This window comes from Carcharhinus amblyrhynchos, chromosome 22, assembly GCF_965287045.1.
Source record: "Carcharhinus amblyrhynchos chromosome 22, sCarAmb.v2.hapA, whole genome shotgun sequence".
Classification (NCBI taxonomy): domain Eukaryota; kingdom Metazoa; phylum Chordata; class Chondrichthyes; order Carcharhiniformes; family Carcharhinidae; genus Carcharhinus; species Carcharhinus amblyrhynchos.
The window spans coordinates 11312061-11327173 of NC_137345.1; the positions used below are offsets into that span (position 1 = coordinate 11312061).

At 43.1% G+C, this 15113-nt stretch overlaps 1 protein-coding gene across 8 annotated transcripts in view; it reads right to left on the minus strand.

Annotated features, from left to right (window-relative positions):
• LOC145356891 (AMP deaminase 2-like) overlaps nt 1-15113 on the minus strand; it is a 147188-nt gene that overhangs the window by 45988 nt on the left and 86087 nt on the right. For 7 of the 8 annotated variants that reach the window (XM_080209866.1, XM_080209867.1, XM_080209863.1 and 4 more), the window contains exons 4-7: nt 13986-14054; nt 12112-12223; nt 8306-8492; nt 4989-5130 (exon numbers count right to left, since the gene is read on the minus strand). In XM_080209866.1, the coding sequence (XP_080065992.1) occupies nt 4989-5130; nt 8306-8492; nt 12112-12223; nt 13986-14054 (510 nt within the window). The remainder of the gene's footprint in view (nt 1-4988; nt 5131-8305; nt 8493-12111; nt 12224-13985; nt 14055-15113) is intronic. The other variant, XM_080209864.1, reaches the window with a different exon arrangement.

The window sequence follows — 15113 nt, forward strand, 5'->3', positions numbered from 1 at the left end:
GACGTTTGGAAAATAACCACCAAGGCATCCACTATCACCTCCGCCATTTCTTTCAGAACCCTCGGATGCATTCCATCCGGTCCTGGGGACTTGTCCACAATCAGCCCTTCCAGTCTGTCGAGCACCGCCTTTCTAGTAACAGTAATGTCATTAAGACCCTCCAGTCCTACCACCTTTCCATCGCTAACACCCGGCAAATTATTCACGTCCTCCTCCGTGAAGACAGAAACAAAAAAAAGTTATTCAATACCTTAGCCATATCCCCATCCCCTACCACTAGGTCCCCTTTCTCATCCTCTGAAGGACCAACATTCACCCTAGCCAGCCTCTTCCTTTTTATATATTTATAAAAACTCTTGCTATCCTTTTTTATATTAAGTGCTAGCCCAACTTCATAGTTTCTCCTACCCTTCCTTATCAACTTCTTTGTCAATCTTTGTTGACATTTAAAACTCTCCCAATCCTCTTCTCGCCCACTACTCTTAGCTACTCTAAATTCCTCCGCTTTTAGTTTAACACTTTCCTTCACCTCCTTCGTTATCCACGGCTTATTACCTCTCCTCCTACTATCCTTTTTGACCATCGGAATAAATTTCCGTTGAGCACCAAGAAAGATCTCCTTAAAGATCCTCCATTGCTCCTCAACAGACCCTCCCTCCAACACGCTCTCCCAGTCCACATTCGCCAATTCTTCTCTCATCCTACCGTACTCCCCTCTATTCAAACAAAGGACGCGTGTCCGGGAACCCACTTTCTCCTCCTCCATCTGCACCAGAAACTCCACCATACAATGATCACTCTCCCCAAGAGGATCCTTCACCACAAGGTCCCTAATTCTACCCGCTTCATTACATAGCACCAGATCCAAGATAGCTCGCTCCCTCGTCGGCTCCAACACACACTGTTCGAGGAAACTATCCTGGCAGCATTCCAAGAACTCTTCCTCGAGCCCCCCACGTCCAACATGGGTCGACCAATCAATATGCAGATTGAAATCCCCCATAACTACGGCCGTCCCATTCCTGCACGCCGCACTTATTTGCGCGTTAACAGCCTGCCCCATCTCCAGATCATTATTCGGGGGCCTATAGACGACACCCACCAGCGTCTTCCTCCCTTTGCTGTTCCTAATCTCCACCCACAACGATTCCACCCTCTGCTCCTTGGCTCCAATATCATCCCTTGCTACCACCGTGATGCTATCCTTAATCAGCAGAGCTACGCCCCCCCCTTTTCCCTCCTGCCTATCCTTCCTAAACACTTGATAGCCCTGTACATTCAGCTCCCAGTCCCTGTCACCCTGCAGCCACGTCTCTGTAATGGCCACCAGATCGTATCCATTTGTGTCGATCTGCGCCGTCAGCTCATCCACTTTATTCCGAATGCTTCGTGCATTCAGATAAAGTGCTTTCATCCCAGCCTTCACCTGGACCCTATTTGCCGCAACACCACCAACTATACTCACGCCCCCTACTCCCTCTATTATTGGGACATCCTCAGCCTCTTCCCTTACATGTACACTCCTTAACTTTAGACCTCGTAAGGTCACCTACCCTCGCACCCTCCCCCCCCCTAATTAGTTTAAAGCCCTGTCTACAGTCCTCTTTGCTCGATTCGCCAGCACTCTGGTCCCAGCACGGTTCAGACCAACCCCATCCCGCCCGAACAGGTCCACCTACCCCAATACTGGTGCCAATGCCCCATAAATTCAAACCCATTCCTCCCACACCAATCCCTGAGCCACCCATTCACTTCCTTAATCCTGTCAACCCTACGCCCATCTGCACACGGTTCAGGCAGTAGCCCAGAGATAACCACCTTGTCGGTTCTACTTTTTAATTCCATTCCCAGCTTTTCATACTCCCTCCCCAGATCCTCAGTCTGCATTTTGCTTACGTCGCCGACACCCACATGAACCACAGCGACCGGATTCTCACCCTCCCACTCCAGGTTCCTCTGCAGCCCAGCTGCGACATCCCGGACCCGAGCACCAGGCAGACAACACACCCTTCTGTGCACTTTGTCATTGTGACAAAGGACAGTGTCAATACCCTTCACCCCACTATCCCCAATCACTACTACGTTCCTTTTCCCTTTCTCATTGCCTATGTCCTGCTGCAGCACTGTACCGTGTGCAGTTCGCTCACCAACCTCACCTGCCTCGTTCTCGTCCAGCCTGGAAGCAAGAACCTCAAACCTGTTATGCAGATTACGGCCACAACCATGCATGAAAGCATGAAATAGTAAGATGTGGATTTTATGCCATTCATTTACCAGGTGTTTGGTTACCAAATTCAGTTAAACCACAAATCTACAGATGGTGACACAAAGGCCCCTTTAAATCCATTTTTTTACAGATTGGTTACCAAGAAGGAAACAGGAAAGCAGCCTACTAGAATATCAACTCAGTCAAGGAAATATGCTGTTAATGTTGATATGATCCATCATTTAGTTCCTATTCTTGGTGCTTTGTCCTTCAGGGGTGTTGAGAGAAATTTAAAAGCCTGCCAGTATTTTTAAACATATCCTCTGCCACACACCTGTTTTTTTGTCACATATCAGGCCTGCAATCCAAGTAAGTAATAGAGCTTTTACACTTGAGCTTGAGCGATAACATAGTCTCCACTTAATAGCCATCAGAAGATAACAGGACATTCATCTTCACTGTGTCTCTTCCATCAAGCATGCAGCACTTCATCAAATAAAAATGAAGTACTGAGGCAGAAGGGCAGCTTGGCTATTTTTAAAACTGCATTGCGGGGATGTGGATGTCACTGGCAAGGCACCATTTGTTGCCCATCCACGTTAGCCATCGAGAAGGCTGTTGTAGTCCTGCTACTTGAACCACTGTAACATAGCAATTTGATACAACTGACTTGTTTGCTACAGCACTTCAGAGCCATCCAATAGCAAAATCTGAAATATAAACAGAAAATGTTGCAAATGCTTAGCTGGTCAGGCAGCATCTGTAGAGAGAAACAGGGATAACTTTGCAGGTCGCTAACCTATCACCATGAAAGTTTCTGACAAAATGTTAAGAACCTGAGATGTTAATTCTGTTTTCACTCCACAGATGTTACCTGATCTTCTGAATATTTCTATCATTTTCTGTTTTTATCAAGAACAGGAGTGGAGTCACGTATAGGCGAGGTTAAGTAAGGATAGCAGATTTGGTGGCGATTGGGTTTTTCTACAATCATTCAATTTCAGTCCAGCAACATTATCAAGATACTATCACACTCTACATCATCCTAAAAGGGATGCAAACTCCAAATTAAAAAAACTAAGTGTCACAATCTAATGAAATATGAAAATAACTCTAAAAGCATCCCAATTTCATCGAGTCATAGAATCCTTACAGGGCAGAAGGAGCCATTCGGCCTATTGAGTCTGCACCGGCAACTGTCTCACCCAGGCCCTGTCCCCATAACACCACACATCTACCCTGCTAATCCCTGTAACTTGTACGTTCCGGAACACTAAAGGGCAATTTAGCAGGGCCAATCAATCTAACCTGCATATTTTTGGGCTGTGGCAGGAAACCGGAGCAGCCAGAGAAAATCCACGTAGACACAGGGAGAATATGCAAACTTCACACAGACAGTGACCGGTTTCCCCCACAGTCACCCAAGCCAGGAATCGAACCCAGGTCCCTGAAGCTGCGAGGCAGCAGTGCTAACCACTGTGCTGTCCCTTAAAAGTTATGGATCTGAAATATAGGCAATGAAATTTCTTGTCTTGGATGTCAGTAGTGATGGCGTATTACAGTTCACTCAAAGTCAGAATTGCTAGAGCAATATGCACTTCTATGTGCACAGTGTAGTTTGAAGTTATTGATAGTGATGATTAAGGCTCCAACATTGTTTTCATCACATGGCTGATTCCCATTCTCACTACCTGTTTTGACTGCACTATTCCTTGGTCATCAAGCCCTGAGGTAGGACTTGAACCTGGAGCTTCCGACTTAGCAGCATAAAACCTCTTTGGATGTCGGTAAGGGCATATTAATACTTGAAGATATTAGAACTGGCCCAGCAGTCGAAAATTATCCAAGGCATTCAGTATTTACAAAGATTGAAATGACAACAGTAGTGCCCTTGACATAATGAAATGTCCCAAGATGCTTCACAGAATATTAGAGGACAAAGTATGACATTGAGCCAGATAAATAGATACTAGATCAGATGATCAAAAGCTTAGTCAAAGCAGTAAGCTTCAAGGAGCGCCTTAAGGGAGGAAAATGAAGTGGAGATGTGCAGGGAAGATATTTCACAGCTTGCTGCCAGTGGTGCAGCAATTAAAACTTGGGAATTCAGAAGAAGCCAGAACTAGAGGAGTGTAGATATCTCAGAGGGTTGTGGCTTTGGAGGTTTCAGAGATATGAAGGGGCAAAGCCAAGGAGAGATTTGAAAAGAATGGTACAAGTGTTAAAATCAAGACATTATTTGACCAGCAGCCAATGCAGATGAGTGAGTAAAGGGGTGACTGTGAAGCAGGACTTGGTGCAAGTTAAGACAAAGACAGCAGAATGATCTCAAGTTTACAGAGGGTAGAATGTAGGAGATCAGTCAGGCGCATGTTGAAATATAGGAGTATAGAGGTAATGAAAGCATAAATGAGTGTTTCAGCAGCAGATGAGCTGAGCAAGGGGTGAATTCAGATGACGTACGTCAGTGGAAACAGACAGCGTTAGAGATAGTACAAATAGGAATGCGGAAGCTGATTTCAGGAGCAAGCATGACACCAAGGTTATAAATAGACTGGTTTAATCTTAGACAGTTGTTCATGAGATGGACGGAGTCTGTAACTACGGAATGGAGTTTAGAGTGGAAACCGAAAACAATGGTTTCAGTCTTCCCAACATTTAATTGGAGGAAATTTCTACTCATTTAGTACTGGATAACCAATATGATTAATATTAAAGAAACTAATTAACATATAACGATTGCAAGAGTTCTTTACATTAATATCATAAGAGTTTTGATTACTTGTCCATAATATTTGATTTAGAGTACACATGGGTGACGCCATCAATCATTTTGCAGCCAAACCCAACATCCTCAGGCATTATACTTGGATCACAATTTTCGTATGGATGCTCCTCAGCAAATGGTGAATGGAAAGACGCATCTGTAAAATAAATCAATAGATAGTTAGACTCTCAAAACAATTTCTACCTGAATGTGACACAATACAGTATTCAGGATAACTCTGGATGCCGTAAGCATGTGGTAACATGAACACTAAAGAAAGGGAAGGAACTTCTGTCTGTGGGCTAATTCCAGCAACTATAGTTGTGTTTACTAAGAAAGGATTTTTACAAAGCAAGTTTTTCCACTCTTTACAATGGACAGCAAAACCAAAAAGCAAAGCAACCAAGATATTTAAGAAATCTCCATCTATCAATGCCTCTCCTGATGATTAACAGTTGCATCCAGAAGATAACTTAGTGAACTAATTATTTGAATGGGGTGCCATTGTGAGGAGCATATCATGTGGTTATATAGAAAACTTTTGTGTTTAATACCTAAAGATTCTTTCTTTAGGTATGGTGTTGTGGATAGTCTGGAGGGATGTCAGAAGTTGCAGTGTGACATAGGATGCAAGACTGGGTGGAGAAGTGGTAGATGGACTTCAATGTGGTCCATGTTGGCAGGACCAATGGGATGAAGGAGTACAGTATCAAGAGTAGGAGTCTTAGCAGAGTTGAGGAGCAGAAGGATCTTGGGGTCCGGGTCCATAGGACTCTTAAATCGGCCTCGCAGGTGGAGGATGTGTCAAGAAGGCGTAGGGTGTACTGGCCTTCATTAATCGAGGGATTGAGTTTAGGAGTCGGGAGGTAATGCTGCAACTTTATAAGGCCCTTGTCACACCCCACTTGGAGTACTGTGTGCAGTTCTGGTCGCCTCACTACAGGAAGGATGTGGATGCTATTGAGAGGTTGCAGAGGAGATTTACAACAATGTTGCCTGGATTGGAAGGCATGCCTTATGAAGATAGGTTGAGGGAGCTAGGTCTCCTCCCTGGAGAGACGAAGGTTGAGAGGCGACCTGACAGAGGTTCATAAAACGTTGAGAGAAATAGATAGGGTGGATTCTCGGATGCTATTTCCCAGGTCTGAAATGATTGCTACGAGAGGACACAGGTTTAAAGTACAGAGGAGATGTTGGGGGTAAGTTTTTCACTCAGAGGGTGGTGAGTGAGTGGAATCGGCTGCTGTCGGTGGTGGTACAGGTGAACTTGCTGGGGTCTTTTAAAAGACTTCTGGATGAATATGTGGGATTTAAATGGGGTTGGGAGTTACAGATTGTTCTATGGCCTGGTAATTATGGATGTAATCGGCGCAACTTGTGGGCCGAAGGGCCTGTTTGTGCTGTAGTGTTCTATGTTCTATCATCTCACAACACTGGTAGAAAGGAAGGACTTTTGATCAGGCAGAAGGGGGTAGGCGGGGATCCTACGTCTTCTCCTTGGTTAAGGCCCAGAGTGGGAAGAACTGCCTTCCTGAATGTCAGTGGGGGCTCTTAAATGGCTATTAGTGCCTGCTCAAGGGCCTCATCCTGCTGCTGCACATCTTCAATCAACAAGGGACTTGCCACACAGGGAAACCAACAACCAAAGCCACGTGGCCTACAGGGAGAGGGAAGGGTGTTCATTCACACAAAGGCACTCAGCACTTGATCAAGGGAGTGGGTAGTGGGGTGCCCAACAAGGACCATTCTTGCACATTCCCCTAAACCCCTACACCCAACTCTTGCCGGTGACCCCCCTCACATAATCCCCATCCCTCCCTCAATTGCCTTTCTCCAGGGATCAAGTGCGTTACTGGCAGCAGCCCTAATGAGGGAAGCATTAAATATCCCCCATGCAACCAGTAGCTCTGGCACAGGAGTCCTGTTTGCAATTAGGAATTTAGTTCCCTCAAGGCTTCCTGAAATCGAGGCAGCAAAAGTGCCTCCAATTTTGGTGGCAGATATTGGGCCCTATGCCACCCTCATCAAATTTGACCCACAGTTTCTCTATGTATTTAACCAGCAGTAGCAAGCAATGTGGTGTAATTTTTATAGAATAAAGGATGCCTCTGGTATGTGGAATATATTCAGCTTGAAATTTATGTCTTACATTAATTTGTTGAATCTAGAGGAACATCGTATGTAACAACTGGAATTTGGAACAGTCTCATTTTTTAAGTTTTGTCCATTGCTGCAGAGATTAAAGGGGGTGAAATTAGCTCTACTGGTGCAATGCAAAACAGGCTTGTAACAAGTGAGCATTTGATCTTTCACCATGCCCTGTCTTGATTTCACTTCAAAACTAATTTTAACAATAGTTCAAATTAGACAGTCACAGAGGTTTACAGCACGGAAACAGGCCCTTTGGCCCAACTAGTCCATGCCGCTCCTTTTTTTAAGCCCTTAAGCTAGTTGCAATTGCCCGCGTTTGGCCCATATCCCTCTATACCCATCTTACCCATGTAACTGTCTAAACGCTTCTTAAAAGATAAAATTGTATCTGTCGCCACTACTATCCTCTGGCAGCTTGTTCCAAACACTCACCACCCTCTGAAAAAATTGCCCCCGGACCCTTTATTTTTAATCTCCCCCTTCTCACCTTAAACTTACGCCCTCTAGTTTTAGACTCCCCTACCTTTGGGAAAAGATGTTGACTATCTAGCTGATCTATACCCCTCATTATTTTAAAGCCCTCTATAAAATCACCCCTCAGCCTTCTATGCTCCAGAGAAAAAAGTCCCTGTCTATCTAGCCTCTCCTTATAACTCAAACCATCAAGTCCCGGTAGTATCCTAGTAAATCTTTTCTGCACTCTTTCTAATTTAATAATATCCTTTCTGTAATAGAGTGACCAGAATGGTACACAGTTGAAATTACTTTAAATTAGTTTTGAAGACTCATTTCATATTCTCACTGTTGCTTGTACGTGGTTGGAAATTTAAAATCTTGGCAATATTTTCTGAGTTAATGGAAAAATGAAAACTGGCATGATGACCCATTTTGAAGTGTTGGCACAGACCAGTTCTACTGCTAAATCTTGGCCTTTCACAGCCTGACAAGTATTGGCACAATTCTGATTCAATGGATAACATTTCTAAAAAAAACCCAGCTTGAACCAACATTTGATGTAATCTCATTAACACAGTACATCCCAGTTCCCTTTATATCGACAGAAAGCATTTCCAGTCTGCCAATCAGACTATTTTTATTTGATTGCCAACAACAATTGCCATCTGTCAGCTGAAGTTTCCAACATCACTGCCTGCTGCTGACAATTTTATGTCTAGTCTCACCTGGTGACATGGGCACTTCCAGCATTTCTTCATGCAAGTTTGCTTGACATTGCCTGTCCCCCAGCTGCTCCAGAAACCTCTTTGTTGTCTTACAGAAGCTCTGCAAGGACAGAGCCATGTACTTCTCACGAACAAACAGGCTTTTGACAACACATTTAGCAGCATCCAGAAGGTCTGTGAAAGGGACCTACAATGAATATGTTTAGAAATAGTAGAATATGTTTAGAAATAGTAGAATGTATTATTGTGGAGTGATGCTCTCATTAGAAATTACTAATGGCTTACAGATTCCTAGTAAGAAACAAGATATCAGGAAGACTCCACAGATCTACTTTGTCTTCAGTGGCGCAATGGTTTGCACTGGTGCCCCATAGCTCCAGGAACCTGGGTTCAATTTTGGCTTTGGATGGCTGCGTGGAGTTTCCTCTGGGTGCTCTGATTTCCTCACAAAAATGTGCATGTTAGGTTAATTGGCCACGCCAAATTTGTCCTTACTGTCCTAAGATATATAGATTAGAGGGATCGGTGGGGTAAATGTGTGGAGTTACAGTGTATGTCTGGATAAGAGTCAATGCAGACCTGATGGGCCAAATGGCCTCTTTCTGCACTGCAGGGATTCTATTATTCTATGAGATTCACCTTTCTAAAAAAAACTTGGCGGGTTATCTTATCACAATGTAGAATCCCATTATCTTGGTATTCCCCAGTTTTCTAATTTATTTTGCTTTAGAGCTTGCTTAAATGATTAACACAATGATGGTATTTCCTTGATCATCAGTGTTTTCTGGTGTTCTGAAAGTATTTTCTCTTGTATTACATTTTCTTCTGCCATTTTGTACTAGTTATAATCTCCTGAAGAAAACAGACAGAAAACTTGATATTGAAAGCTGCCTCCAAGAACCATATACAAAAGGCACACAGCAATTTTGCCTTTAATTCTGTCCCCCACTTGTGAAGGTAATGCTCCATAATGGAATCTGACCAATTACCTAGGGCAGAATGCTGGGGCTTCCACGTGTAGCTTCTAGTAGATTGTTAAGTATAAGATAGGATGACTTTATATTACATAATGTCAATTATTTTACTCCTTTTCATTTCATTAAGTACCACACACCAGTAGAGGATAGGCAAGTGGAATTTTCCATTGCCTTTGTAATGGTATTCTGTAAACTAATCTCCAACATGTGACCCACACTAGTACACCATGAAATTCTTCCTTCCTCCATGTGGGAAATGCCAACTCCCACCTCCAAAAGCTCCCTAACAGAGCCCATTTCACAACTGCATTCAAGGACCTACGTAATTGTTTTACTGCTAGATGGAGCAGTATGGTTACAAACCAACGTGACTGTCTGACATGGGTATCAACAGTTAAGTGTGCTTGACAAACTTCAATCTGAAGAAGCAACCGAAAGTATGTTAGATTGAGCAACAAGATGCCCAGTTTTGAAATATCTTCAAATCACGGAATCCCTAAAGTGCAGAAGGTGGCCATTTAGTCCATCACGTCTGCGTTGACTCTCCGAAACAGCATCTTACCCAGGCCCACTCCATGGCCTGTTCCTGTAACTCCATACATTTATCCTGCTTAAGAACATAAGAAGTAGGAGCAGGAGTAGGCCATCTAGCCCTTTGAGCCTGCCCCGCCATTCAATAAGATCATGGCTGATCTGAAGTGGCTCAGTTCCACTTTCCCGCCTTCTCCCCATAACCCTTAATCCCCTTGCCTACCAAAAACCTATCTACCCGCGTCTTAAATATATTTAGCGAGGCAGCCTCCACCACTTCAATGGGCAGAGAATTCCAGAGATTCACCACCCTTTGAGTGAAGAAGTTCCTCCTCAACTCCGTTCTAAACTGCCCCCCCCCCCTCCCTTATCTTGAGGCTGTGCTCTCTAGTCCTACTGTCCTTTCTGAGCGGGAAGAACCTCTCCACCTCTACCCTATCCATCCCATTCATCATCTTGTACGTCTCAATGAGATCTCCCCTCATCCTTCTAAACTCTAACGAGTACAAGCCTAGTTTATTCAGCCTCTCCTCATAGCTCAACCCCCTCTACTCCGGTGTCAGCCTAGTGAACCTCCTCTGCACTCCCTCCAAGGCCAAAATATCCTTGCGCAAGTGCAGCGACCAAAACTGCACACAGTACTCCAGCTGCGGCCTCACCAGTGCCCTGTACAGTTTCAGCAAGACCTCCCTACTTTTATATTCAATCCCCCTCGCTATGAAGGCCAGCATCCCATTCGCCTTCCTGACCACCTGCTGCACCTGCAAGCTGGGTTTTTGCGACTCATGCACAAGGACCCCCAGGTCCCTCTGCACCGTAGCATGCTGCAGCTTTTCGCCATGTAAGTAGTAGTCCTTCCTACCATTATTCTTACCAAAGTGGACAACCTCACACTTGCCAACATTAAGTTCCATTTGCCAGTTCCTCGCCCATTCGCTCAGCCTATCTAGATCCCTCTGCAGACTTTCCACACCCTCCGCACAATTTGCCGTTCCACCAATCTTGGTGTCATCAGCAAACTTCGACACCTTACACTTGGTTCCCTCCTCCAGATCATCTATATAAATGGTAAATAGCTGAGGCCCCAGCACCGATCCCTGGGGCACTCCACTAGTCACCAACCGCCAATCCGAATTGCACCCATTGACACCCACTCTCTGCCTCCTATTTGACAGCCAATCCCCTATCCACGCTAACACCCTACCCCCAACTCCATGTCCCCTAACCTTCTGTAACAACCTCTTGTGTGGCACCTTATCAAACGCCTTCTGAAAATCAAGAAACACCACATCCACCGGTTCCCCTCTATCCACCGCACTAGACACATCCTCACAGAATTCCAATAAATTTGTCAAACACGACTTCCCCTTAACGAAACCGTACTGCGTCTGCTCTATCAAACAATTCTCCTCAAGATGCCTCGCTATTTTCTCCTTAATTACGGATTCAAGCATTTATCCCCCTAACCTACAGATCTTTGGACACTGAGGGGCAATTTAGCATGACCAATTCACCCAACCTGCAAATCTTTGGACTGTGGGAGGAGACCAGAGCATCCAGAGGAAACTCACGCAGATGCAGGGAGAACATGCATACTTCACACAGTCACCCAAGGCCAGAATTGAACCCGGGCTCTTGGCGTTGTGAGGAAGCAGTACTATTCAGTGCCCAATATCCACTTTGAAAGACAGCAATCACACTAAGAAGTGCTATAGAATGATAAGTCACAGGGTGACATCCATGCCTTGCACAAAGATTTACCAATGTCAGTTAACCTGGTATAAATGGAGGTAGGCAACCCACCATGTCCTCTGCAGGTAATGTATGGTGAAGGGAGGGCATTGAAGAACAAGTGGGGGTGGGGGGGGTGTGGGGGTAGGGGGAAGAGAGAGAGAAATACCTCAATTAAAATAGTTGTTGAAATTTTGAAAACTCCTCTTAACTGGTTGTGACTAATTAAAAGAAACCCATCATAAAGAACAAAGAAAATTACAGCACAGGAATAGGCCCTTGGCCCTCCAAGCCTGCACTGACCATGTTGCCCAAATGAAATAAAACCCCCTACCCTTCCAAGGACCATATCCCTCTATACCCATCCTATTCATGTATTTGTCCAGTCGCCTCTTAAGACTCACTATACCATGTTAAATAAAAAATAGCATGTGACAAACCCTTCGCACCCCCCCCCCCCCCCCCCCACCCCCAAATCTTTTAACATGCTGAATGGACAGTTAAGTGCATCTATTCTAGAAGCTATGCTCATCAGCTCCCAAATACCATACATCAAATCTGCCATACCCCACATTTCTCCTCTCCAGATATACGAACTCGCTGGAACTCCTGATCAAGATCATTTTCCTGCTCCTCAGGATACTTCTCTGTTGTAGCATCAATTTGGTCCTTGTAGTATCTAAGGAAAGCATTCAAAAGGTAGGTCATAAAACACATCGCTTACATTATGTACGTGGTCGGAACACTTGGGTTCATTGCATGGTTACATGTTGAAGTATTTGCATTCATTAGAGAAAATTCTTTGTCAAATGTAACCAAACTAATGCAAAATTGGGGACCACTTACGCTAAAGCTAGGAATTCACAATCTCTGGAATTTGAAGTGTGAAAGTAATTACAATAATATGGTAGAAACTTATCAATATCCACACTAATTCCAATCTGAATACCAGCTTGGTAAACCTACTAACTCTCAAAGCGCTGCCAATTGCTTAAAACTGCAAGCTTTAGTGTTAAAAGTTAAGGATCAGAATTTTCACAAAATGAACATTTCACCAATTCATATTTCTAAAGACCTATAAAACATTTCAAACCACTACTTCACATTGCCTGCATCTTGGTTTACCTGGCTGAAATATCCTCATATCAGGAATCAATTATGGTGAGCTTTCCCAAATGGCAAGTGGTCCATAGAGTTACTACAGCTCATATTCATTAAAACCAAATTTGCCTGTGGTGGTTATTATATTCCACTAGCTTCTTCCAATCATAATTACCTCTTCTACCCCTGACCCATCTACCCCTTTTTCCCTCTTCCTTCAAGCTTCCTAAATGCTTCAAGTCCTACTTTAAAATCAATCGATGTTATCTGCCTCAATCATTCCAGATGACAGTGACTTCCACGTTCTTACTACTCTAGATAAAGAAACACCTTATAATTTCCAAATTTATAGTGTCAACTAGCAGCTATCTTACATTTATGTTCCCTTATTATGGGCTATACCATAGTTTCACCATGGCTACCCTTTCAAACTCCTTCATAATGTTGAAGGCATCAATAAAACTCCTCTCAATATCAATCTTTCCCAAACTTCATTTTGTCTATTTTTTCACTTTTTCATTCAACCATGATCTAATTATGAGGCAGAATAGGCTAGAGGGCTGAAACGTCCTAATCTTTTCCTATTCTAAAATTAGCTTCGCAGAATGGTAGATCTCGCAGTTATGAACTGATTAATCAGTATCTCAGAAAATCCAGCAACAGCTGTTCAGATCTGATTACTGTACAGATCCAACTGTGACTAATTGTTACCTGAGCTCATCTTCAAGGCTGAAGAATTTGTTAACATCGTCAGCCTAGAAGAATGCAGTGCTCCCCATCAGTTTTCGACCTGCTTTTGCTCTCTCTTTCTCACTTATACAATAACCAGTTTTGTCTCTATGGTACATTACTTTCACAAGGCAGAACTGAACAAAATTAAGACTAAACTCCCAATTGTCACAAGACCAATATTTGCTATAATTATTTTTTTAAAGTTCTAATCTACATAGTTAAAGAACAAAGCTGAAGACCGTGTCAAAATTCAAAACACAGTACTGAAAAATACTTGGAGCTTCAGAAAAAAAATTGGGCCCAGTAAAAAGAAAAATCCAAGGCATGATATGGATGGTCATTAAAAACAAAATCTCTGAAAAAATGTTTTAATTGTATCTGTCATTGAAGACTCTGTTCAACAGATCCTGTATTAGGTCAATGATATGAAGACAGTGCTCAATGATCAGTCTGGTTGGTCACATAAGTGCACAAATAATCCACTTATCGAAACCTGTGAAAGAGCAAAAAAAGTAACAGAAAGCAGAGACCATCCAAGACAGTTCTGTAGACACACGACTGGTACCATGCGGAAGATGCACTCCTTTGGCGAGTGCGGGAAGACTCACTGTAGATCTGTAGCGCTGTCAATTTTCATGAAGTCCTGTTTGGCTCTGAGTAAAATTTCTGGTTCTAGTCTGAGGACGGCAGGCAGAAGCAAGGCAAAGATACAAAGAGAGAAAAGGGGAAATAGAAGAGAGAGAGAGAGAAAACAAGCCAGTTAATCGCGATATTAGGAAACATATTTTCTAACTGCAGTTTATTAGCTATGCCAAAATTCAAAGTATTGACTGCTCCCCCACCTCACCACTCCCTCCACCAAACCCCTGCAAACTTTTTAAAGTTTGCATGCTCAGTATTTCCAAAGTATTTGCACAACTGTTCTAATCATTTTAGTTGTTTGTGTAGACTACAGTACAAAGTGGTTGGTGACAGATGGGACAGTTTTTCATCATAAACAAAAATATAGACAACTTTTCTTCAGATTATCAACTCTTAAACAATTTGGCAGAGGTTTAAAGGCAGCCATACAAAGAAACAAGTGATCAAAACACGATTTTGAACAAAAATGGGACCTTCAGTTCCATGTCACTCATCACCAATGCTGTGAAAGCACCATCCTTACTGTGAAAATACTGGGGAGCTTTGCATCAGGAATGCACAGCAACAAGAATACAACTGGCATGAGACAAGAAAACCCTGGTTCTAAATATAAATCTAAGCATTAAGTTCTCTTAAGATAGGAACTTGTATAGCTTAGATTTCAATGCATAAACACTATTAAAACATTGCTAGTCTCTGACATGCATTTAGAGCTTACTTCTTGCACCAACAGTAGTACTGGCCACATGCCTTAAGCCTAAATAACCAGAAGGAAACAGTACCCAAATTACAAAAAAAAGGGCCACAAATGATGGTTCCATAAATATTGTGTTTTGATTAACAGCCAAGTGGTTTTAGGGTAATTTCAATGACGCAAAGATCAATGCTTTTTCTAAACCATTCATAAGCAGAGTTTTATTTTAATCCTCCATCAACATATTTTCAAACTCTTTAGTCTCGTATCAAAACAGCTGCTCTCTGTTATTTTTCCATGCCAATATCAATTATACTGCTTTGTGGTGCAGCAATACAAGAACATTTGGCATTGTCAGTTTTGTCCTCGAGACACAGCACATCGTGATTTTCCTTCTGCT